Here is a 23,011-nt window from a genome sequence, read left to right on the forward strand (position 1 = left end):
TTATCCCGTCTGGAATTTTATTGCTCATTCACCATGTCTGGAATTTTTGTGTCTTTTTATATATCCTTGTGAATAATTTGGGATCATCTGAAAGCCCACCCATTTCATTACTCGGAACAGGGTCACTTCAGGGCTTTTTTTCTCATAGAACGCTCAGAACGGAGTTCCGGCACCTTTTTGGGATGGAACCTTGTAGGATAGGCAAGGCGGGTTGTATGACATGTGTGAGTTCCGGCACCTTTTCCTTTAACAAAAAAAGCACTGCCTATCTTTTAAAAACTCGGCTACGTGAGACACACATTTCAGAAACAAACTCACTAACAACAGCTGTTGAAAAAAGGAAGGTAACCATTTAATATTCTTATTTCCAGACATAACACATCACATATGACTTCTGCGCCAGGAGAGCACAGCCAAGCAAGGCAAGGACAGAGCTGAGGTGGAGGGATGGGGGTTCATTCTTTGTCCCCACAACAACAGACTGTCACTACTGTGTACATTGTGGCCTGGTTAGGGAGGGTTCTATTAGCCCTGCCTTCGGTCCACTTGGCACCAAGAGAAAGTTCAGTTTTGCTGAGATAGGCAGTCCCTGCTTACATATAGCAGGGGGAGGACAGTCACGTATGTTTGGAGGCTGCAAGGAAGACGGGGCTTCATAAGGCAAATCTTCAGGGCGCCAGATACATTTAGATGGGAACCTCCCCACACGAGTAATGGCAAGAAGGAAGGAGTAGGAAGGGGTGGGAAAGAGCTGGGACATCTCCTTGCCCTGGGCATCTTGGTTGGCTCCACCTTCAAGTAGGGAGGACATGAGTGGCAGAATTTTAGGAGCAGCTTCTTGCCCCTTTCTGCCCCTCAGAGCTTTAGCTAGGACAAGTCTCCCCTCAATATGCTCACCCTCCTGGGCCAGGAGGGGGACACGCAGAGGGGACAGAGCCCCCCTCATTATCTTATCGAGGCATCACTTGGGAGGTCATGATCGGGCTCCTCTGTTTCCTCATTTGGGGCTGATTCACGGTTCGGTACCGGAGTAAAAGCAGGAGATTTTCTGAAAGAAAAAAAGGGCAGGGGGGGGAGGTCACATGGGCACTAGGCCTAGGAAAAGAGGGAAGAGGCCTCAAAGGGCTCAGACACAGGACTCAAGAAGCATCAGGCCATAAGACAAGGGCACGGGTTGCATGGAGAGACTTGGCTGAAATGTTAGGGTTGCGTCATAGCTAGAGTGGACGCTGCTGAAGAGCACAAAGAGGGGGCTGTGGGGGGCAAGGAGGGAGCTTCATGGGGTTCTTGCTAAGCCTAGGATTACAGTTGGGTGGGAAAGTCAAAAGTCTTCCCCCAGCCTAGTGCTGCATTGAATTCATTGTCCCATAAGCTAGTGCAAAAGCCTGGCCGATCAGTGGTGCTCCTTTTGCCGATGAAAGTTGTTGTTCAACAGCGATTGCATCTGACAAGACTGCATCACCTTCTAGAGACACATGGCACGAAACACAACTCCTGCAAGTCTGCAAGGGGGGGGGTTTACAGCCAATCACTCAGAATCCAGCTCAAATTTGCCATTCCCTTCCCCCCCTTTTGATGTGCTCCCCTAACAGAGAATTCCAGAAATCCACATTGGCTGGTCTCATCTCTAGACCCTTCTGCACCTCTTAGTGCTGTCTGAGCTCATATGACTTAACCCCACCCCACACCCTACACTGCCATAGCCCCCAGCCCCACAGGCACTTACCTGTCTCCAGACTGGGTGATGAGGCGACGACACGTCTCCATCTGCACATCCAGCCCACGCTTCATGCTGCACATCTCCATGTATTCATGCAGATGCCGGTTCATGTCATTCTTTGCTGTTGCTAATTCCAGCTAAACAAAAGGGTAGCAACAACAGGATTATTCTGCCAACAATATTGGGGACATTACACTATCTCCTGCTGCTCTCAAAAGGGTTGGTTGTACCTATGTTGCTGGCCAGGCATATATTCTCTTCTCCCACCCTGTAGCTCAACTTTGTCACATACATACCACGTTTCCCCGAATATAAGACCCGGTCTATTATTTTTGGTGGCACCAAAGGACACATTAGGGTTTAATTTCAAGGAAATACGGTATCAGGGTGATCAGCCGGCCGGGTGAGCCCCTCCCCCCACACGCGCACAGCAGGCGGCGAGCACACAGGGACTGACAGTGTCCGGCAGCTACTGCAGCTCACCGACCCCTTGGCGTAGTGCAGGTAAGGCCAAGTGCGGAGGCAGAGGCAGGGGGGGGGCAATCGACGTGCTGCACGGCCACCTGGCTTGCTCAAACCTCACATGAGCCTTCTGTGCGACAGGTGGCTGCTTAGCACATCCAGATTGCCTGCCCCCCATGCCTCTGCCTCCACCTGCTGCCGGTGCCATCTTGCGAGCCTCCTGCGAGCCAGGCGGTCACGCAGCATATCCAGATCGCCTGCCTTCCTCCCGCCTCTGCCTCCACACTTGGACTTACCTGCACTGCACAGGCTGCAGCTGGACACCATTGTCCCCTGCGGGCTTGTCACCCCTTGTGCTGGCCACGCCCCCCCCCCTCCCCCAAGTTTATTTTGGGGTAGGGCTTATATTAGGAGCACACTAAAAATCGGGGTCGGGCTTATTTTCTGAGTGGATCTTATTTTTGGGGAAACATGGTACATACATACAGTATATACAGACAGACAGACATAATTTCCTCTGTGATTGTCCTTCAGTGCAATGTTTTTTTCATTTGTATATAAAAACTGATTTCATCATAGCCATGCTCTAGTGTGACCAGGAAATAAGCTACCCTATGTTCTAGAGAGCTTCCATTTGGCCAAAACTTTATTGCACCTCAAATCTGTGGCGTCAACAATTGGACACCCAGCGTCGAAGGATATTCCTCTTTAGACAAATGCTTTTGGAATTCTTAAAAGTTCAGACATTGTACCAGTACACATTTTGTTTTCACCACAATACGCCAAAGATATCAGAAGGTGCTTTATACATAATTCTAGGTCAAAATCAAACCACATTATGCATTGTGTAAACCAACTGGCAAGTTTCCGTGAGTAATTTATCTAAGTAGGACACACACTGATTTTCATTTTTTTCATTTTCAGTAATGGTTTTTCTTTTTCTAGAGAGATTTCACTGCTTTCTTTCATTATTATTTTTCTTTTTGCCATTGCCATCTAGCTTTTCTAAGCCAGTACATGCCAATGTTAATAACTATGCCAGTTTGCAAGCTTCGTATTTGATAAGCTGAAGGCAACTTGTTTCCCTTCCTTTAAAACCTGACAGATATTGTTCTTTCCCCACCTCAATTTGGTCAATGGTTTCTTGATATTCTTTCTCTCTGCTTTTGAAGAGTGACTCTGTGTCCTTGATCACTTTCTCCAAACTGTCATCTGACTGCTGAAGGAGGAGAGAGAGCAGATACCATTCATTAAAACCAAGGTATAGAAGGAGTCACTCCTATCACATGGCAGAAGAGACCATATAACCATTATTTCTCTTTTAAAAGTCATTTATTATGTTGTTTCCAGAAAGGCAATTTCACCCGAGAGTTAGTGCAACGTAAGTTTGGGTAAGCTAAATTCAAGCTGTAAATCAGGAAAGTTCCTTTTTCACTTTGCCTCAACCATGATCTTGCTGGTTGACATCAGACAGATCACTTTCCCTGCCCTTTTGCAGCAGAGAGGCCACAGCTGGAGGTGGCTCCAAGAAATATACGTGCAGCTGTTCAAAACTTCATATGCACTATACAACAATGAATAGTTGTATTCAGTGCTTTTTTTTGTAAAAGAAAAAGGTGCCGGAACTCACACATGTCATACAACCCGCCTTGCCTACCCTACAAGGTTCCATCCAAAAAAGGTGCCGGAACTCCGTTCTGAGCGTTCTATGACAAAAAAAGCCCTGGTTGTATTTCAAGATCCTAAAAGCAACACTGAAAAATGTGGGAGGTGGGAAACAATCTTGGGAAACTGAGTTCTCATTTCTGGTACATTTTCCAATTCCTAGGTTACTTATCGTGTTTTTAAGGCTTACTGTTTCAACATGCTTTGCTTCAGGCTATTCTTATAGATCAGGGGTGTCAAACTCAATTTCATTGAGGGCCGCATCAGCACTGCGGTTGCCCTCAGGGGGCCGGGTGGGCGTGGCCTACTGGGTGGGCGTGGCCAGCTCTACATCGTTCGCATCAAGGGTGCCTATGGGGGCCTGGGCAGGAGTGGGACAGATCTGAGGGTCTCTGGCAGAAGGAGGGTCTCTGGGCCAGGGCCAAGGCAGTGGGGGCCGTTCCCTCACTGTTTCCAGGATGGCTTCACGGGCCGCATGAAACCACTTCACGGGCTGGATCTGGCCCCCCGGGCCTTGTGTTTGACATGTCTGTTATAGATAGTCTAGATGCCTCAGCTACATCAAAATGCTTTCCACGACTACAGGCAATCTGGAGCAATCAGAACAGAACCTATCATCATTTTCTTTAAAATCTTCAACTGCTTTTGTACCTTGCTCTATACTTTCAAGACATCTCTTCCAAAATATTAATCTTTCCTTCCTGCAAAACACTGAGAGAGATTTCCTTCACCTCCCCATTTTAACCTCTCATAAGGATAGAAAGGAAACAATACATGAACTAAATGCACCCAATTAATTCCCTGATTGAAAGATTTAAACCTTGCCTCAACTTGGCACTTTCATCATTACTCTACTTAGGGTTCCTTTCTCATCCCACTATTTTTCTAAACTGGTTTAAAAATTGGTAGCCATAATGCTAACTGGAACAAAATATTGAAAGCACATTATGACTTTATTAAAACATCCACACAGACTACTAGCTACCTATCTAATCTGCCTAGATGCTAAGAATAACAGAACAGAAGCCTGTTCTATGAGTTAGATAGCAACGGAATGGAATGGAATGCAACGGAACAGAACAGAACAGAATAGAATTCTTTATGGTCAAGTGTGATTAGAAACACAAGGAATTTGTCTTCGGTGCATGACCTCGCAGTGTACATGCAAAACATCAAAGTAATAATAATAACCATAATAATGATACCAATAGAGCAGGTAGTAGAACAGATGAGAAGGATAAAAGTAATAGAGTCATAAAGGTAAAGGTAAAGGTTCCCCCGCACATGCGTGCTAGTCGTTTCCGACTCTAGGGGCCGGTGCTCATCTCCGTTTCAAAGCCGAAGAGCCAGCGCTTGTCCGAGGACGTCTCCGTGGTCATGTGGCCGGCATGACTAGACGCCAAAGGCGCACGGAATGCTGTTACCTTCCCACCGTAGTGGTCCCTATTTTTCTACTTGCATTTTTACGTGCTTTCGAACTGCTAGGTTGGCAGAAGCTGGGACGAGTAACAGGCGCTCACTCTGCTACGCGGCACTCGGGATTCGACCCGCCAAACTGCCGACCTTCTGATCGACAAGCTCAGCATCCTAACCCACTGAGCCACCGCGTCCCTAATAGAGTCATACCACATGGGTAATATACTTACCTGTGTTTCCCCGAAAGTAAGACCCTGTCTTACTTTCTTTTGGGCTCTGAAGTAAGCACTAGGTTTTACTTTTGGGGAAGGCTTACTTTTTGCCCGTACCAGCACCAGTAGGCCCAGTGCGCAGGGGTGGGGGTAGGGCCTGTGCATGGGGTGGAGAAGCAACGCGGCAGTGAAAGCATGGTGGTGGACCAGTTGCTTCCCTCTGCTTGCCAGACACCTGCCAAAGCTGCACAGGGTAAGGTTGCCGCCCTCGCCCCCACCCAGATGCCTCCCCCAAGCGTTTTTTTTACTAACCTGCCTTTCAGCTGCATTGTGTTTTTCCATAAGCTTCTCAGCCTTCGCCACGTGTTTGTGGGACTACCAGTAAAAAAAAAAAAAGTTCAAATCAGACTTTCTAACTTTTCACGAGATCTCAAGAGATTAGAAATCTGATTGAATTTTTGTTTTACTAACTAGTCCCACAAACACGGCCGTTTGCCACCTGATGCATCATGTTCAATGCCGCTGCCGTGAGGCTGCGGAACAAGCTGGGCAGCGGTGAGGAACCAATATACTGGTACCGTGGGTCATATCCCAGCCCTCCCCCATCGGCTTGCAGGCCCTTAAGTAGGACTTACTTTTGGGGGGAGGGCTTATATTAGGCCCACCCCCAAAAAAATCAGCTGGGGCTTAATTTGTGGGGGCAGGTTTACTATCAGGGAAACACACTAAACATAAGACAGAACTGTGGAAATTAAGTATTTAGCAGAGTGAAGGCACAAGGAAAAAAACTGTCTCTGTGTCTAGTTATTTTGGGATGCAATACTCTATGGTGGCATCCCAAGGGGAGGAGCTGAGGATGTCAACTCCTCCCCTCATCACATTTATTTTTTATTTATCACATTTATCTATATTTTATTTTTTATTGTTAGTTTATGTAAATGTGATTTATCTACCACATTTATGTAAATGTGATAGATAAACAACCAACCAACAGAGAAGCAGTGTGATACAATGGTTAAGCAGTTGGACTAACCCTGGGGAGATATCAGCCATGGAAGCTTTTGAGTGACTTTCAACCAGTCACTCACTTAGCCCAACCTACTTTCCAGCATTGCTCTTTTTAAAAAAAAGGAAATTAAAATATGTATACTCCAGAAACCAAAGAAATCTATTTATTCAAACAACTTGGTCAGAAAGTTGACATGTGCTCTGTACACACGTGGACGTATGCCAAACACACAGCCATCCTCACCATCCTAAAATGCACAGTATAGCACTTAACACTTATTTATTTATTTATTTTATTTTAATCCCATTTATATCCTGCCCTTCTCCGAAGACTCAGGGCGGCTTACAATCTAAGCACAAATCAATGTGCTTAGCAATAGCCTTCATTCTATGTATATGCCTGCTTATTAGGGCTTTCACCACCCTCCAAGCGGCATTATTACAAAGTCAGCTTATTGCCCCCAAAAATCTGGGTCCTCATTTTACCTACCTCGGAAGGATGGAAGGCTGAGTCAACCTTGAGCCTGGTGGGATGCGAACCTGCACTAATTGCAGGCAGCTGGTGTTACTTAAGGAGGCATTAGCCCACTGCTCCACCAAGGCGCTTAGACTTATATATTGCTCCACAGTGCTTTACAGCGCTCTCTGAGTGTTTTACAACAACAACATATTGCCTCTAACAATCCAGGTCTTCATTTTATCGACCTTGGAAGGAAAGAAGGCTGAATCAACCTTGAGCCTGTCAGGATCAAACTCCTGGCAGTGGGCAGAGTTAGCCTGCAATATAGCATTCTAACCCCTGCATCACCATGGCTCCACCATCACGGTATAGAAATGAGTCAAAGAACTCAGTAAACAATAGGAGAGGTCTCGTGCAGAAGTGAAGGGGGCAGAATCTGGAGATGACAAAAAGGACTGCTTGGAAGACACAAGCCATATGTTACCTCTCCTTGTGCCTCAGCAGCGGCAATAGCATAGCCAGAGAAATCTTCCCACAACAACAGTGTTTCTTCCGTCTCCTCCCAGGTGAGGCTGTCACAGTCATCTTCAAAATCATATTCCCTCCTGAGGATAAATTGTAAATCAATGGAGAGAATAGGTAAAAAAATGCTACAATAAGAGAAATGACTGCTACATTTTCTTCCCATTTCCTGTTAGACATGCCAGGTTTGGGCAAAACCTTCTGGCCCTCTCTAATTCTGGAATGGATGTTTCTTGCATGTGGTGTCCATATGTAACTCAGGAGTTACAGCAATTGGGTACCAGTCCCTGTTTCCCAGGGCACACACACACACACACACACACACACACACAAAGATGGAAAGCTTCCAGCGTGAAGTTGGTTTCTCCAAAAGAAGCATCTATGTGATTCTTGAATGGTCCCACAATAGATCAGACTGTACAGAGGGCCATTCTCCTTTCCAAAACACAGGAGAGTCATTCAATTTTACAAGACAAAGTTCCAGGATAAAGGAAGAGCCTCTTATATATTTTTTTAAAATGGCCCTTTTTTTAACAGTAACAAGATTCAAATTCAGTAGTGTTGTTTAAAAAGCTTCCCCCCCCCCCAGAAATTGGATAGGCAATTCCTGAACATGAGTTTGGTGCTTCTCTTTCCCCATCCCGCTTATGGGCAGGCCTCACTCACAACTGATTCAGCATCCTCTGCATCTCTTCATTGATGCTCGCAGTGGTCTCATCCTCTTCTTCCTCTTCTACTTTTTTGGGGGCCTCACTCTCAGAGAGGGAGGTGTCCTCATCACTGACCATCTTTCGCTCCCGTTTCCGCCCCACTGTAGCTGGAACCTTAATGGGAGACAAGTGCAGAGACTACAGAACGAAGTTGGGTTGGAGATGGGTGAAAAGAGATGCAAAGGGGGATGGGATGGGATGGGCGAAAAAGAGAGAAAAGGGTAGGCAGATACAGAGAAAGAGAGAGAGAGAAGCTTATTATGACCAAGTTAAAGATGATGTGATGACTAAAATGCAAGATTAGAAACCTTTATTTTTTAAAATTAAAAGCTAAGCAGCTGAAGATGGAATCGGATGGGGGAATCATATAAAGGAACTCAAATCACACATCAGAGATGGAGGCAAGAAGTCAAAACAAGATATAAGGAGAAGGAGAAAAATGCCAGGATTTGCAGTTAAGTTTTGTTTTAAAGAAAAGCGTCTAACTTGGATACTTTTCCAGCTTAATGAAGAAAAAAATAACAACTAACCAACTGCTTCTGTAAAGGAAGAAGAGAAAGAAGAATGTGTGCAAAATAGTGCAAGAAAGTGAGCAAGTGAATAAGACATAGAAAGAGAGAAAGAGGGTGGGGAGGAGAGGAGAGAGACGGTGTTACAAGGACACAACACATTTTGCACCATGTCTCCCTCTCCGGCAACTTTTCCCCAGAGACGGCCCACCAAAACTGGATGGAGAGACGTTCTGGGGCTCCCTTTGTGGGAGTTGCCCTCCAATTCAACATGCCTGCCTGATTCTCCCATAGAGAGAGGTGAACACATGGAATGAAGATAGAGTGACCGGGACTTTGCCCTTAGATGTTTCGGCTCCAGATGGGAAGGGAATTGGGCGCCTCTCACCTGAAACATTTTGATCATGTCCTCGCAGTTGCGCTGTTGGGCTACGTCACACAATTTAGCTGTGATATCGATACGTCGACAAATGTCCATGTCTACCTTCATGGCCTTCTCTTGGATCTTGGTGTCCAGCTCACTAAGATTCTTAACACAGGCAGAAGAAACAAAAGAGAGAAGAATTAATTAGGCCAATCTCTCTGTAGCCCCTAGCATGAATTATTCTGCTTTGGAGGTCTCATTTAGGAACAAGGTAGGGAAGGGAACAATTGTGCATGGCATTATGTTTCATAGCCAGGCATTTGATTGGTCTCCAAGTATTATGACAGTCTGTAGTTATTCACTTGCTGTCTCTTTCCAGCCCTCTAATAAATTTAATATTAAACTTCAGTATTTGGATTTAAGACACCACATAACTCCAGTTGACTCTGGGCGGGTCAGGACATTAAAACAACCTAACAAAAACGCAATCAAAATAGAAACATTGAACATTAAAGAAGATGGTGAATCCAGACACTATGTTCTGTACCAGCCTGCTACCGGCCCTGCAGAAAAGGCAGGGACAACCCCTTTACAAATGGCAAGAGGCTGGAATTAAGGCTGCCACATTTATTAACATAAAACAGAGCAAAACAAGACACCAACCATGAAACAGGAGTTATGAAACAGGAACTAATCAAGCGGTTGCCTTCAGCAAACCAGCCCTCCCACGCATTCCCCTTTTATACAGTTCAGGGCGTGGCTTCTCTCTGCCTCCTTCCGAGGTACCCCATTGCCTTCCTCTGTTTACTCCTGATTGACTGCCTCCTGCGTCGGGCGTCCTTGAACAGGGCCAGCTGTGGGTCATCTTCATCCACGCTGTCAGGCTCACACAGCTGGGTCTCCATCGTGACCAGGTGGGAGGGGCCTGGCTGAGGGCTCTCATCAGCAAGATCTTCAACCCCCTCAGCAAGCTCTTCAACACCCCCCTCCTCCTCTGAGTCGTCCGACCCAACTGCCAAACCCACAGGCTGACCCTGAATCACAACACACTAATAAACAAACATAAGGGTACAATAAGGGTACAATAAGGGTACCCTAGCCCAAAGCCTGGGAGAAGAGCCAGGAACGCCACCAGGAGTCAGTTTTTTTGGGGGGGGCGTCAGACTGTACAAGAATGCCTTGGGAATAGCATGCTCACATTACTCATCAGTCCTTTGAAAACGACCAGCTCTGCTTTTAGCTTCTCCACCTTCATGGCCAGCTCCTCCTGACATGCTTCTGCTTCTTGGGCTTCCTGGTTGAGAGACAAAAGATACATAAATGAAAACAGGAACCGGGACAAAGGCAGGCTGCAGAGAACGGGAAGAAAAGGAGTAAGCCTTACCTCGTGTAGCTCGGTCACTTGGTCCTGCAGCTGAACCCGCAACGTGTACTCCTCTTCCCACCTGCGAAGTCGAACAGGCCAAGGCTATGAGAATGGATTTGACCCCAGAGGGTGCCGTGATCCAAAAGCCACCCTCCCCGACTCCTCGCTCCCCACCGCAACCTGGTCCCAGCGGAGGAACTTTAAATGGATGTCATCTAGAGAACAGAAGTGCTGCAAATAAGTACGGTTACCCCACTGGAATGTGTTCCTAGGACAGGTGGGAGACTCACCCTGCGTGCTTATCTCATCTTGATCTGGATTCATTGGCTACTCTCCACCTCTCAATTGAGAAGAGTAACCACAAACTATGTTTAGCCACTGCAGCACGCTCAGAATATACGGTCATGACAGATGGTCCCTGCCTTTCATCCCTGCAATGCTGGATCAGGCCGATGGGCATGTCTAAATGCAGGAGTTTTCCCCTCCTTTCTTCCGCATCTATACCTGGCACTCAGCTGTCTCTGGCCTACAGAGTATCAGTTTTCTAATGCCAACTAACTGGAGCAAATGCTTCATAGCCATTCTTATCTCCATAGGATATTAAATCAGCCAGAAGAGCCTTTGTCTATATTGAAGCAATTCCTTTTTGTTGTAACACATTCCCTGGTAGAATAGTAGAAAGCTCTGGACTTGGGAGAAAACATCAATCAAATGCAACTCTACAAAGGAAAGAAAGCAAAACAGAGATTTGGAAAACCTAAGGGTGAAGGAACGGAACCTGAAAAATCCAGAAATGCATAATTGTATCCCAGCCCATGATAAACAAGGGCAGAGACAGAGATCACTTTTCATCTGACAATAAGAAGCAAGTTTTTGTACTAACAACAGACTTGAAAAAGTACAGCGCAAAGGCACAGCACACATTCATGAATGAGGCGTCATGTGAATTTCCAGAAGCTAACACTGAGAGACAGTTTGGTGCAGTGGTTAAAGCAGACAAGCAAGAATAGGGAGATTTGAATCCTAGTCCTGCCTTAGGCAAAAAGCCAGCCATGGGCCAGTCAGCTCTCTCAGCTCTAGGAAGGAAAAAAAATGGTCAACCACTTCTAAATATTTTGCCAAGAAAGCTGCAGGGATGACTGTAATCCATACAGACACTAAAAGACAAGAATAATGAAAAGGCACATGCGCGCATGAGCATGCGCGCGCGCACACAGAACGAATAACTGGCAGAAATTATGCAACCTAATGTACACGAACATGCATATGTTACCCAACAAGTTACAGAATGTAGCTACTCTATAGATGTAGGTTTCAAATTGCTTAGTCTACTAGGCCCTTGCCAAACTAACTTTCTTTTAACAATAACATGTGGGAAGGGACATGGAATATACCATAAAATATTTTTAAGAGCAAAAACTGGTTTTGATTTAAATACAAAATAAATGCTGAAAGAAATTGTGGAAGGTTTCTAACTTTTTTAAAACTCCACCACAAAATCACCACAGTATCATTAGAAATTGTAAGCCAAGAGTTACCTTGAGGTAAGATGGGCAGCCTATACATTTTATAACTAAATAAATAATAAATAACTAAATTAGAAAACAAGGGAGGCAGATTTTGCAATATGTGAAGATTTTAACATAGTTTGCCAGAATAGTCCCATCTAACACGATTAGTGCCCTGAGGTTTGATGTAAATTGAAGAGTGGAAGGTAAATTAAATAAATTTGCTATGTGGGCTACAGTAGCTAGAGCCAGTACTGTATATGTAAAAAAGGTGGTTTAGACCTTGGAAGGACCGTATCATTGAGCTGCAAATAACATCTTCCATTTACAATACAAAAATTGCACCATGAAGTCTCAGAGTAGGAATGAAACCAACTAGTCATCTAGTTTTGCCTTTTATTCCAGGCTGGGGAACCCCAAAGCTCTAGTTGGATCCAATGGGAGAATTTTTCCCTATAAAAAGCAGACTCCAAGCATTTCTGAAATTTCTTTCCAATCTTGCAATTTTGAAGAGAGCATTTTACGATGAAGGTAGCTTATAGGAATCTCTTAATTGACCCCATGTCTTCTCTGTTCTGGGGGTCAACCTATTCTCCAAAGGACCTGAAGGCAGAACAAGAAGCAACCGATGGAAACTAATGAAGGAGAGAACCAACCTAGAATGAAGGAGAAATTCCCTGACAGTGAGAACAATTAATCAGTGGAACAACTTGTCCCCAGAAGTTGTGGGTGCTCTTTTACTGGAAGTTTTTAAAAAGGGATTGTACAGTGGTCTGTCTGAAATGGTATACAGGATCTCCAGCTTGAGCAGGGGGTTGGATGAGAAGACCTCCAAGGTCCCTTCCAACACTGCTATTCTGTGATTCAGTTATATAAAAGTTGTTAAGGACCAACCAAGCTACTTTATGATTCATATATTAGATCTCCATAGAGAAGCAGAATGCTATAAACACAGCGAGTGTGATGGAAAATATGTGCTGCTTGAATTGGTTGATCTATGGTTGCAAGGCCAAGAGACGAATGCCCCAAGAGATAAACAAAGCCGTCTTACCATTCTCAGAAACTCAATAGAGGGAAAGGAATCTGGTCAGGAGATACAGCATAAAACTAGGATGTCAGTTTTTCTTTTCCCTCCCACTCTGAACATTCTTTAAACACTGCATAAAATTAGCACCATTTTGAACTGCTCTTTTTCATCTAAAACCAAAGGCCACTTTGTCTTGCTTAGTGGAATTTTTTTCTTTGGCAAAGTCCAAGGCAAATATCCTGTGGGCTGTAGGCCAAAAAAATCTGCCACTCACCCCACCCTAAAGGATCAAAACAAATGGATGATTACTCACAGAGAAAGAACACAGAAAGTTGAGCAGAATATGTAAAAGAAAGAACGACTCAAGTTGAGGGCATGAAGAAGGAAGTAAACACACACACACACACAAACAGCCTGTGGGAAATATTAAGGGAGCAACAATGGCTAGGATTATCACATATCCACTTAAAAAATGTGGGTGCACAGGCATACCAGACCAGTCCCAATCCTCCCCCTATGGATACTCTGCTGTGTATTTCAACAAAATCTCCAAGTCACGTTCTATTTACCTGCAACTCTTGAACACAGCAATTTGCTGTTCTTTTTAAATACGGTATAAAAGGATTCCCATATTATGAAAAACTGTACAGGAAACTGCATGTGTCTATCTCTCCCTCCCTCCCCCCCTCTCCCCCACCAGACAAAGAGATGGACACAGGAGAAACTGAGGCTGCTTATACTTATAGAGAGTGACTCTCTTTGTTATGTTCAAAAGCACAAGTGACGAAATGTCAGATGCTGGCTTTTCATACATACAAAAAGACAGTAAATTTGATTTAAACTGTTTGCAACTTCTACCTTTAGCAAATCATTCTACTTCACTAGGTTTCCGGAATGAGAACATGTTCTTTAGGTCCCTCCCAAAATTGATGTGGCCCGTGTTCAACTTTTTCATTCCTATTTTATTAACGGGTGGAAATGGACTGAGCACTGATCAAAGAGCAAAACCAATCAGACTGGAAGAATAAGCCAAGCCTTCTTCCCTTCTTTTTCTACACTCAGCCTCAACTTCTCTTTGCCCTCCCCACCAGGTTTCCATTCGCATCTGCATTGCACCATTGCCTAATAATAGTCTTACTGCAACAGACTCTCCACTTTGCACAACCCAAGAAAGCAGAGGGCAACCAACACACCATTTCCTGAACTGACCTCACCATTCACATTTCCCCGTCTACCCCACCAAAAAAAAAGCAGGGGGGGGAGGAAACCAATTCCCAACTGAGCCAAAGCAACTCAAAGAACAACCAACCATCATAGCTCTCTTCTCCACACAACCATGTGCAATTCCCTGAAGACATCATACTCTCAACAGAAAGGGAAACCAAGAAATGGGAACTCTAAAAGGTCTTCAGAATCAGTGGCATCCAATTCAGGGGAGCCCCTCTGAACAGCACTTTTTATTCCCTGTGTTCTGGCTCTAACACGCTCCCAGATTTATAGCACAATAACTTAGTACATAATTGTAAATTCCCAAAAAGACTATGTTGTGCAACTGGTCTGACGCGTTCTGCTAAAAAATGAATGATTTTATAGAAATAAAAAGGAAGGAATGGGAAAATATAATAATACAATAATAGTGCTAATTAGGCAGAGAGTGGCAGTAGATGATCTCCAAACTAATGCCCAACCATTACATTCTATGACTACCTGGCTTTTTACATTAAATTCTGCAAATAAGGACAAGGGGATCACTTGCCTAGAAGCACATCTAGTCCCTGATTCAATCTATTGGTAATGATGGCTGTATGAATATCAGATTAGTTTTGGTCCACAAGAGCCACATTAAATGGCCCCTTACAGCCCAGAGCCTACTCACATCTCTTATATATATCTTTGCATGGATGTATAAATGTGTGGAAGAATCTCATTGTCTCAATTAAAGAGTCAAAAAAAAACTCACAAATACAGCATGAGAACAATGTGACTTCAGCATTTAATATTTGCCTTGTACATTCAGTTCTCCCACAACGGAGCCAGAAAAGAGGATCATCATTTCAGAGCATATTTACAATGCAGTCTTAAATTTGTTGACTAATCTCTGAAAACTTCTCGGCATTACTATATTCTACATGAGTCAAACATTACCAAGGATTGCAAATAGATTCTCATTGCCATAACAAAACTATAATTCCCAAGATTTTGGAGAAACAGACACATGAGTTGAACAGGTATAAACTCAGCAAATTTATAACATAAATTGTCAAATTAGGTTACAATTGAGTAGAATTCATAATTCTGTCTTGCTAGGAAATCAAATATTTTTTGTGTGTATGTTACCTGGTGGGCTCTTTCTTATCTAAACAAATCAGGACACATCATCTGGGATTTGTTTTAGCATCACCAAATCACAATCTCTGGCTTGTTGTATTTAGCAAACTAGACTCAAAACATATTCTGAATACTGACTTTGGCTTGTTAGAAAATCTGGAAGCAAATGCTCTCTCAATTTGCAATCACATCAAATAATTAGCTCTAATCAAGTCAAAATTAGGAATTACTGCATCCTCACACCTCACTGTAAAGATCCCAGTTTAGATGCAATACTGTCCTAAACAAAGTTTTGTAATTTGTTTAATGCTTCCAAATGGCAGAAAGAGCCATTGGGAATCAGGCTCTTTCTTGTTCACGGTGACATTGCTATAACTAAAGCAAATCACAAAAAGGCAGTAAGGTTTATTCTAAGATTAGATAAACATTATTAAATATGAAATGGAGATCAAATTCTTAGATCATAAAATAAATGTGCCTTAGATGATTATCTGCTAAGCATAGTTTAAGATTAGAGAGATTTTACAATCCTTTTAAAAATCCCTTCCAATTTCAGGACTACGTTTTCTGCAGACATCAACTCTGCACAGTCATCTTATGTCTGCACTTAGCACTTCTAACTGTCAAAACTGAAAGATTAATCAATATACATTTGGAATCTCAAATACCAACTCATTCCCTGATTTCTGCAAATGGACTCATTTTTTCTCTTGATTGTTACCTAAGGCAGGGGAGGGGAGAAAACTCTAGATCAGGTTGTTTTCTTTGTTGTGTGGAATGGTGGTGTGTGTGTGTGTGTGTGTTTGTGTGTGTGTGTGTGTGTGTGTGTGTGTGTGTATCTGCATACATGCCAAATCTGGATGCTGAAGGAAAGGGCTGAACACAGCTAGATGCAGAAAGAACTCTTCTTCATCACAGTTCTAGCTATCCTAAAAGCAGAATTTTCTGTCCAGTGGTCTCCAGGCATGTGGGGTCAGAGAGAATCATGGGAGCTGTAGAAAAAGCATGCAATATACTTATACCATAAGCTGTAGCTTAGGAAAAAACGCATACAAAATACTTTCTAAGTGTTGTAGCAGCATCTCTCACCCCTTGCCATGTCATATGAGAATTGTGATTCAGCAGCATCTACACAATTACAGCATTCCTGTTTTTAATTTAGAGGATTGCAGTACTGCAGAATGATTTATAAGGACAGCTTTAGAAATCTGATGCAGATACACAGAGTGAAACAATTGTTTATTTTCTCCTCCAGCTTGTGGTTAACATGCAAATATCTGTCCAAGCCTCAACTAAAGAGCTACAGACTTAATTTTCTGGATAAAAATACATTGTCTAACAAGGTGACCTTGACTTCATTTCATCATATATATATGCAAACCCAGATTGCATCTGAATTCTCACTCAACTGAGTTGTAGGATTCTATTCTTCTTCTTTCTGAACCTTTTCAACAACTATTTTCAACAAGATTCAAAGAAGGAGGATTTAGAGTGATAAAATATTTCCTAATCCAATAATCTCTCTTCGCACCTGGGAAAGATAGTATCTGCCTACAGTTTAGATTAGAGGTATCAATTAATGTAAGATGAATCAACAATATTTGTCCCTACAAATATTGAACTGAACTGAAGAAGCTTCTTGAATGGGAAGTGGAACATTTTCAAGGGAAAAGAAAGTCCAGTTGCCTTTTGAAAAAATAAATAAATATTTGGGATATTTGTCCCTACACTTTAATCTCACTTATTATTGGAAATATTTATATAATACTAATACTACCATTGGGATGCAATGGCTCAGTGGGTTAGGATGCTGAGCTTGTCGATCAGAAGGTCAGCAGTTTGGCGGGTCAAATCCCGAGTGCTGCGTAACAGAGTGAGCATCTGTTACTTGTCCCAGCTTCTGCCAACCTAGCAGTTCGAAAGCACGTAAAAATGCAAGTAGAAAAATAGGGACCACTACGGTGGGAAGGTAACAGTGTTCCGTGCGCCTTTGGCGTCTAGTCATGCTGGCCACATGACCACGGAGACATCCTCGGACAAGCGCTGGCTCTTTGGCTTTGAAACGGAGATGAGCACCAGCCCCTAGAGTTGGAAACGACTAGCACACATGTGCAGGGGAACCTTTACCTTTACCTAATACTACTATTTAATTAAAATATAAAACTGTAAACTATTTTCAAGAAACGTTAATTGCATTTTTAAAAGTTTAAATCCTTATCAACCACTATACTGATTTTGCTGCTTCAGATCCCAATATATCACTGGTCAAACCCATTTCCACACGCCAAGAAGTTCATATGTTTTGTATGTTAATTTGTAGGTTAATTACCTACAAAATAAAAATGCACGGAAATGAATTCCTATGAATGAAATTACGAAGGAGGTGAAGTTGGTGCCTGGTCCGCATCTGCTCATTCATTGGAAAAGACCCTGTTGTTGGGAAAGAATGAAGACAAAAGAAGAAGGGGAGAGCAGAGAATGAGATGGTTATACAGTGTCAATGATGCAGTGAACATGAATTTGGGCAAACTCCAGGAGACAGTGATGGACAGGGGGGCCTGGAGTGCTGTGGTCCATGGAGTCACAAAGAGTTGGACATGACTTAGCGACTGAACAACAGCAACAACCTCGACAGCTCCCTACCTCTCACTTGCAAGCCCCACAGAGAAGGATTCCAAGTAACAGGTTAAAGAGCAGAAATATGATTCATGGTTCTTGCATATATGTTTGAATGCTAAAGTTTTCACTGGAATCAATTTGTAAAGTTCTAGTTTGTGGAACCCAGAAATGTGATACTAATGAAGCGTCCTACACTTTTCAATAGGGCCTCTGGAAGGCGATTCAGGAGAAGGGACTTGCTTCAATCTGAGCAAAGCACTTAACTGTATCCAAACGCTGCCAACAACAACCGTCTCTTTTCCTCTCACTTAACTTGTTGGGAAAGGCAATATACGGATGGGAGAAGTGAAGCTTCAGTACTGTTCTGAAAGAGCGATGAATCATGAAACTCAAGATAATGACAGCAATCACATTGAAATTAGTTGCAAGTATTTTGCTAATTTGGGTAAAAGCATACATAGAGTGACAGATCATAATCTTGGTCTTTTAATCCAGGACTGGCCACTTGAATGTCTTATAGGACAGACAGCCAAGAGGATGCTGGTGCAGAAAGCTGACTTGTATTTATTTTTTGACATAAACATGATTAAAGTGCAAGCGTCATGTTTATAAGAGAAACTAAGCATAACTGGCTTTTATTCGGATCCAGTGATTTTTAATAATAATTGCTGTAGTACAGCATCTAGCCATTTTTCTGGGAACTTTGGAATATTGATCATTTAGTAAGAAATGCACAACTGCTTGTTTAGGATCAAGCTGAGTCGTTTATGATTTAACAGGGAGATTAGCTCCAACCTTCAGGTGAGGGACGGTTCCAGAGTGCTTGTGTGACTGATCCAATTTTAGTATCTCAGCATGTGCATAAGTGAGGAAGGACTCACTGGACAAGAGCCTAATGCTGGGAAAGATTGAGGGCAATAGAAGAAGGGGACGACAGAGAATGAGGTGGCTGGATGGAGTCACTGAAGCAGTAGGCGTGAGCTTAAATGGACTCCAGAAGATGGTAGAGGACAGGAAGGCCTGGAGGAACATTGTCCATAGGGTCATGATGGGTCAGACACGACTTTGCAGCTAACAACAACAAATGTGCATAAGCAGTCTTAATGGGCAGTAATACTGGATCTCTGATGTAGAAGAGCACAAGAATGTGGTAAAATATTTGGGAATGGTAAGGGATTAACACAAAATCCTCAATGAAGTAAAAGTCTGCCAGATCAATTCTCTGCAGATAAAGATCTAAGGTTCTTTGCTTGATTCCACTCCAAACTGTTCAAAATCCAGCATTGATACAGATAGGAAGGTAAACCAGATCTGACATATTCCGATTCTTCCATTGGAAAGTATGTCTGTCAGTACAAGATGAGCCAAGGACTCTCCTCCAATTATTTGATGCAGTCCTTTAACAGAATGGGCTTCCAACGAAACATTCAAAACAAAGGACTGTTTTTGAAACTGAGCAGGCAGCAATGAGAATAGATCTCAGAAATGTACAGTAGATTGAACTGCTCATGCACAGCAGTATCATTATACTGTACAGACAACACTGTGTGCCATACTGCAGAAGGCATAATACTTCAGCTTTGAGAAATTTAATTGGTGAAGGAAGAAAGCCCACAAACAGCAAATTATATCATTTTATTCTTTCCTGAAAGTGGAAGATATCTCAGCTTACATCAGCATTGGGATTCTTTTTTTTAAAAAAAAACTGTGCCAGTTCTGTTATATAGACAAATATCTCAGACTTTGAAATTTGGCTAACTTTCAACAATTAGGAATCCACTCTGTCTTCATTTCTGTATATTTAATGCTTCTGAAAAAATTAATATTGCCAGAATCTCCTATCTAATACCTAATTCTATATTTAGATATAGCTGCAGAATGCAAACAAGATTTTATTCCCTGATTGGCAATGTCTCCATCTAATGTGCATAACTAGGTTCATACACTGCTTTTGTTGAATAAAACATCATGTCCTAGTTTGCATATTATGCAAAGCAAAACATACAGACTTACGAACAACAATGGTTGGCATTATATTTATACTTTAACTATAAGCAAATAAACCCACATCACTTAGTGCTCTGTATGAATTTACTGCCTTAATTTCCTTTTGCCAACAGACGTGACTTGACCAGTTTTGTAAGGGATAGACAGTGAGATTCAAGGCTGAACAAGGATTTGAACCTGACGCTTCTTATTGTCTAAAAAGGGAAGACCGACTTCAGTATATTTAAATACCCGTTTACATTGCAAGCCCTGTATATTTCCTTATCTCTTCTGTTTCAGATTGATATTCATTTTATTAAATATAGTATATATGGTAATACTTGGTTTTACTATTTTGTGGGATGCTCATTTCCCAAGGGGTTTTTTGGGGGGCGGGAAAGTACTAATCAAAAGGGGGGGGGGGAAAAGACAGTAACAAATCTAGATTTGAAGAAAAGCTAAGTTGAAAAGCCTGGATGAGAAAAATATGTTAGGAAAAAAATGACTTAGCAGAGGAAAGCTGAGATGGGCATGCCACCATGGGGCTGACCCCCCCAAAAAGATCCTTTTGCTTGGATCACCTGCTGCCTCTAATGGCACAGTAGAGGGAGAAACTCTGCAGAGGATCTGTAGGTAACTGTAATAACTGAACACATTTCTGTGGAAGAATTTCTTCAAAAGAGCTCTCTGCCTTCACACCCCTTGGCCCAAAGTGTACCTGTTATATATTTGACTGTACTTTTTCTTAAGTGACTGGTATAGAAAGCTATTTAATGTTTTCCTTCCAGGGACTTTTTTTGTTGAAAATCTGCTCCTGGCTGTTTTCCACTTGTGTGGTAAAGACATATTTGTAGCCTGTAAAGAATGTTAGGCTTCAGCAAATCCTATTTGCAGAAGCTGTTTTGAACTGAACAAAAGAAAAAGTTAGAGGACCCACTAACATTCGATTGATTTGTTCAAATATATCTCGTCATTCCCCGAAACTGTCTTAACGTAGGTGACAAGTTCCTCAAACTAAGAATTCAGCCATCGCTAATATAAATAAATTGAAGCTGTGCACGTCTCCTGCGTGCTACATGTGCAGGATATAAATAATACAGTACTCCTCTAACAGTAATATTGCACACTGAGATCTTGCCGAGAGTTAAATTTCTGCACCTTCCTCTCCCTTCTCTGCTCAGCCAGCATCTGCCAGTGGCAAAGGTGTGACTGAGACCGGAGAATAGTTAGGTAGGAACTAATAACAGGGAGAGAGCACTGTGCAGTCCTAGCTTTGTGGTGTTTCATCAAGACAATGGAGAAGAAATGGAGAAGGCACAAATAGAGAGGACTTAAAAGCAAAGCAAAAGAGACTGACCATACTTCAAGCCGGAACTTTTTTTCTTATGGGTTTTTTTTTGTTGTTGTTCCAAGAAAGAACAAGGCCAGGGGAGGCTGTGCGACTATTTCCCCCTCTCTGAGAGACACCAATGCGCTCAGGAGGAGAAGTGATGCTTCATTCTCCTCTTCCAATGAAAAGTCTCCAAAAGCTTAGATTCTGCCCTAAAATAGCATCGTACCAAACAAGTTTCTATGAAGGCCATAACGGAACAAGCTATTCTCTTCCTTGTTTTTTTTTACTCTTAAAGCTAGGATAAGCATTTCAAGGGTTCACAGAGTAGAAAGTGCCCCCAATGCCGGTTTTGGAGATTCCCCATGATGGCAATGATCACTCAGTGGGGACAGAAGGTTCCCCAAAGCAGCCTTTAAAACTTTCACAGCTTCCCTGACCGCAGCCAGCCCCCCCCCCCTCTCTTGCCTCTTCACCTCACCTGCGCTTGTATTCATCCCGTTCCCTCTTCACCTTGGCCAGGACATTGTAGAGAGCTCGGATTTCAGGGGTGATGGTGTCTATCTGCACCCCAACTCCATCCGGGTGCATCCAGGAGACCCCAGGCCCCTGAACGAGCGTAGTCTCTAGGCCTGGCCCCAGACGGCGAGCCTGCGAGAATGACCAGATGGTCCCAGGCAGGAAGCGGGAGGATGCGGAGAAAGCGCTGCCGGGCAAGGAGGGAGACTGGCAAGAAGTGGGGGTGAGCGGTGCTCCCGGGGGGTGGCAGCTGGGGGAATTCAGCACCCTCGACGTGCTGCTGCCCAGTCCCACCGGCCGGCTGCCGCTGCTACCCCCGCTGCTCAAGGAGAGTCCCAGCGGGCGGATGGGGCTGATGAAACCGGTCTGGACGGCTTGGTCCCGCCGCTGCAGGCTCCCCCGACGGGCTCCCCCTTCCTCCAGGGCCTGCTGGAGCTGCTTTTCCAGCTGCCGGTTGCGGCGCTCCAGCTCGTGCACCTTGGCGAGGAAGCATCGGAAGCGGAGGTTGAGGGTCTTCAGCACGTTGATGTTGGAGCCCAGGTCGTTGCGGAGGGCCATGGCGACCGGCGGCGCCGGGAAGGAAGCGCCGGCGGCGAGGGAAGCCGGCGGGGCCAGTTCCCTGTCGAGCCCGTCCCCCTGGGGCTCGTGGGGAAGAAAGAGGAGGGCCGGCAGCTGCTGGCGCTGGCGCGGCTCGGGCCCCGCGGCGCCCAAGCCCTGCTGCTCCTGCTGCAGGAGGAAGAGGTTGGGGCCGAATAACGGGTTCATGGCTCCGCCAGCCGTCCCGCAGCTGCGACAGGGAAGGGGGGGGGGAGGGAAGCGGCCGCTGGGCGGAGAGGCGCAGCCCAAGCAGCCAATCCCCGCCGCCCGCCGCGGAAGAGGGCGGGAAGGCGCCCCGAGCTGCGGAGGGAGGGATGCGGCGCTGGACGACAGAGGACGGTGCGGCGTCCTGCGGGAGGGAGGGAGGGAGGGAGAGATGCGCGGCCGGCGGACTGAGGCGACCGCGCGATGGCCCGCTGACGCCGATGGCCTGGGCTGGCTCTGAGGCCGCCGCCGCCGCCGCCGCTGTCGCAACGGAGGATCCGGGTTGCAGCTTCTCCCGCTAAGCGTTGGCGAATAAATTGCTCGCCTACTTCAGGCAAAGCAGTTGGATCCGGGTGTTATTTTTTGTTTTTAATGTTTTTTTTGCATCATCCCCATCAGCTCGCACCGGAGCTATTGGAGACCAGAAGGCTGGGTAGCTCAGACCCCTAAATCAGCGTTTCCCAACCTTAGGAACTTGA

At 44.3% G+C, this 23,011-nt stretch overlaps 1 protein-coding gene across 6 annotated transcripts; it reads right to left on the minus strand.

Annotated features, from left to right (window-relative positions):
- Window positions 1–336: 336 nt before the first annotated feature.
- Window positions 337–22,503, minus strand: IFFO1 (intermediate filament family orphan 1). Of its 6 annotated transcripts, none has more exons than XM_081317580.1 (10): window positions 21,694–22,503; window positions 10,433–10,493; window positions 10,247–10,342; window positions 9,073–9,213; window positions 8,132–8,289; window positions 7,428–7,548; window positions 5,788–5,850; window positions 3,306–3,401; window positions 1,727–1,857; window positions 337–1,048 (listed from the first exon to the last, which is right to left on the minus strand). In XM_081317580.1, exons 1-10 carry the CDS (start codon window positions 22,494–22,496, stop codon window positions 946–948), a joined length of 1,773 nt encoding a protein of 590 aa, XP_081173706.1. In that variant the 5' UTR covers window positions 22,497–22,503; the 3' UTR covers window positions 337–945. The 6 variants fall into 6 exon arrangements, with proteins under 6 accessions (XP_081173706.1, XP_081173705.1, XP_081173704.1 ...); XM_081317579.1 differs by having other exon boundaries at window positions 3,306–3,398; window positions 8,132–8,313; XM_081317578.1 differs by having other exon boundaries at window positions 8,132–8,313.
- Between the last annotated feature and the right edge of the window lie 508 nt (window positions 22,504–23,011).

The sequence above is a fragment of the Vipera berus genome (genome assembly GCF_964194415.1).
Source record: "Vipera berus genome assembly, chromosome: 2".
Taxonomy (NCBI): domain Eukaryota; kingdom Metazoa; phylum Chordata; class Lepidosauria; order Squamata; family Viperidae; genus Vipera; species Vipera berus.

Coding starts and splice junctions, on each gene's coding strand:
- IFFO1 (XM_081317578.1), bottom strand. CDS start 22,496: ATGAACCCGTTATTCGGCCCCAACCTCTTCCTCCTGCAGCAGGAGCAG. Junction 10,494..21,693: donor CGGGATGAATACAAGCGCAG/GTGAGGTGAAGA, acceptor TCGACTTCGCAG/GTGGGAAGAGGAGTACACGT. Junction 5,851..7,427: donor CTGCTGAGGCACAAGGAGAG/GTAACATATGGC, acceptor TTTTACTGGTAG/TCCCACAAACACGTGGCGAA.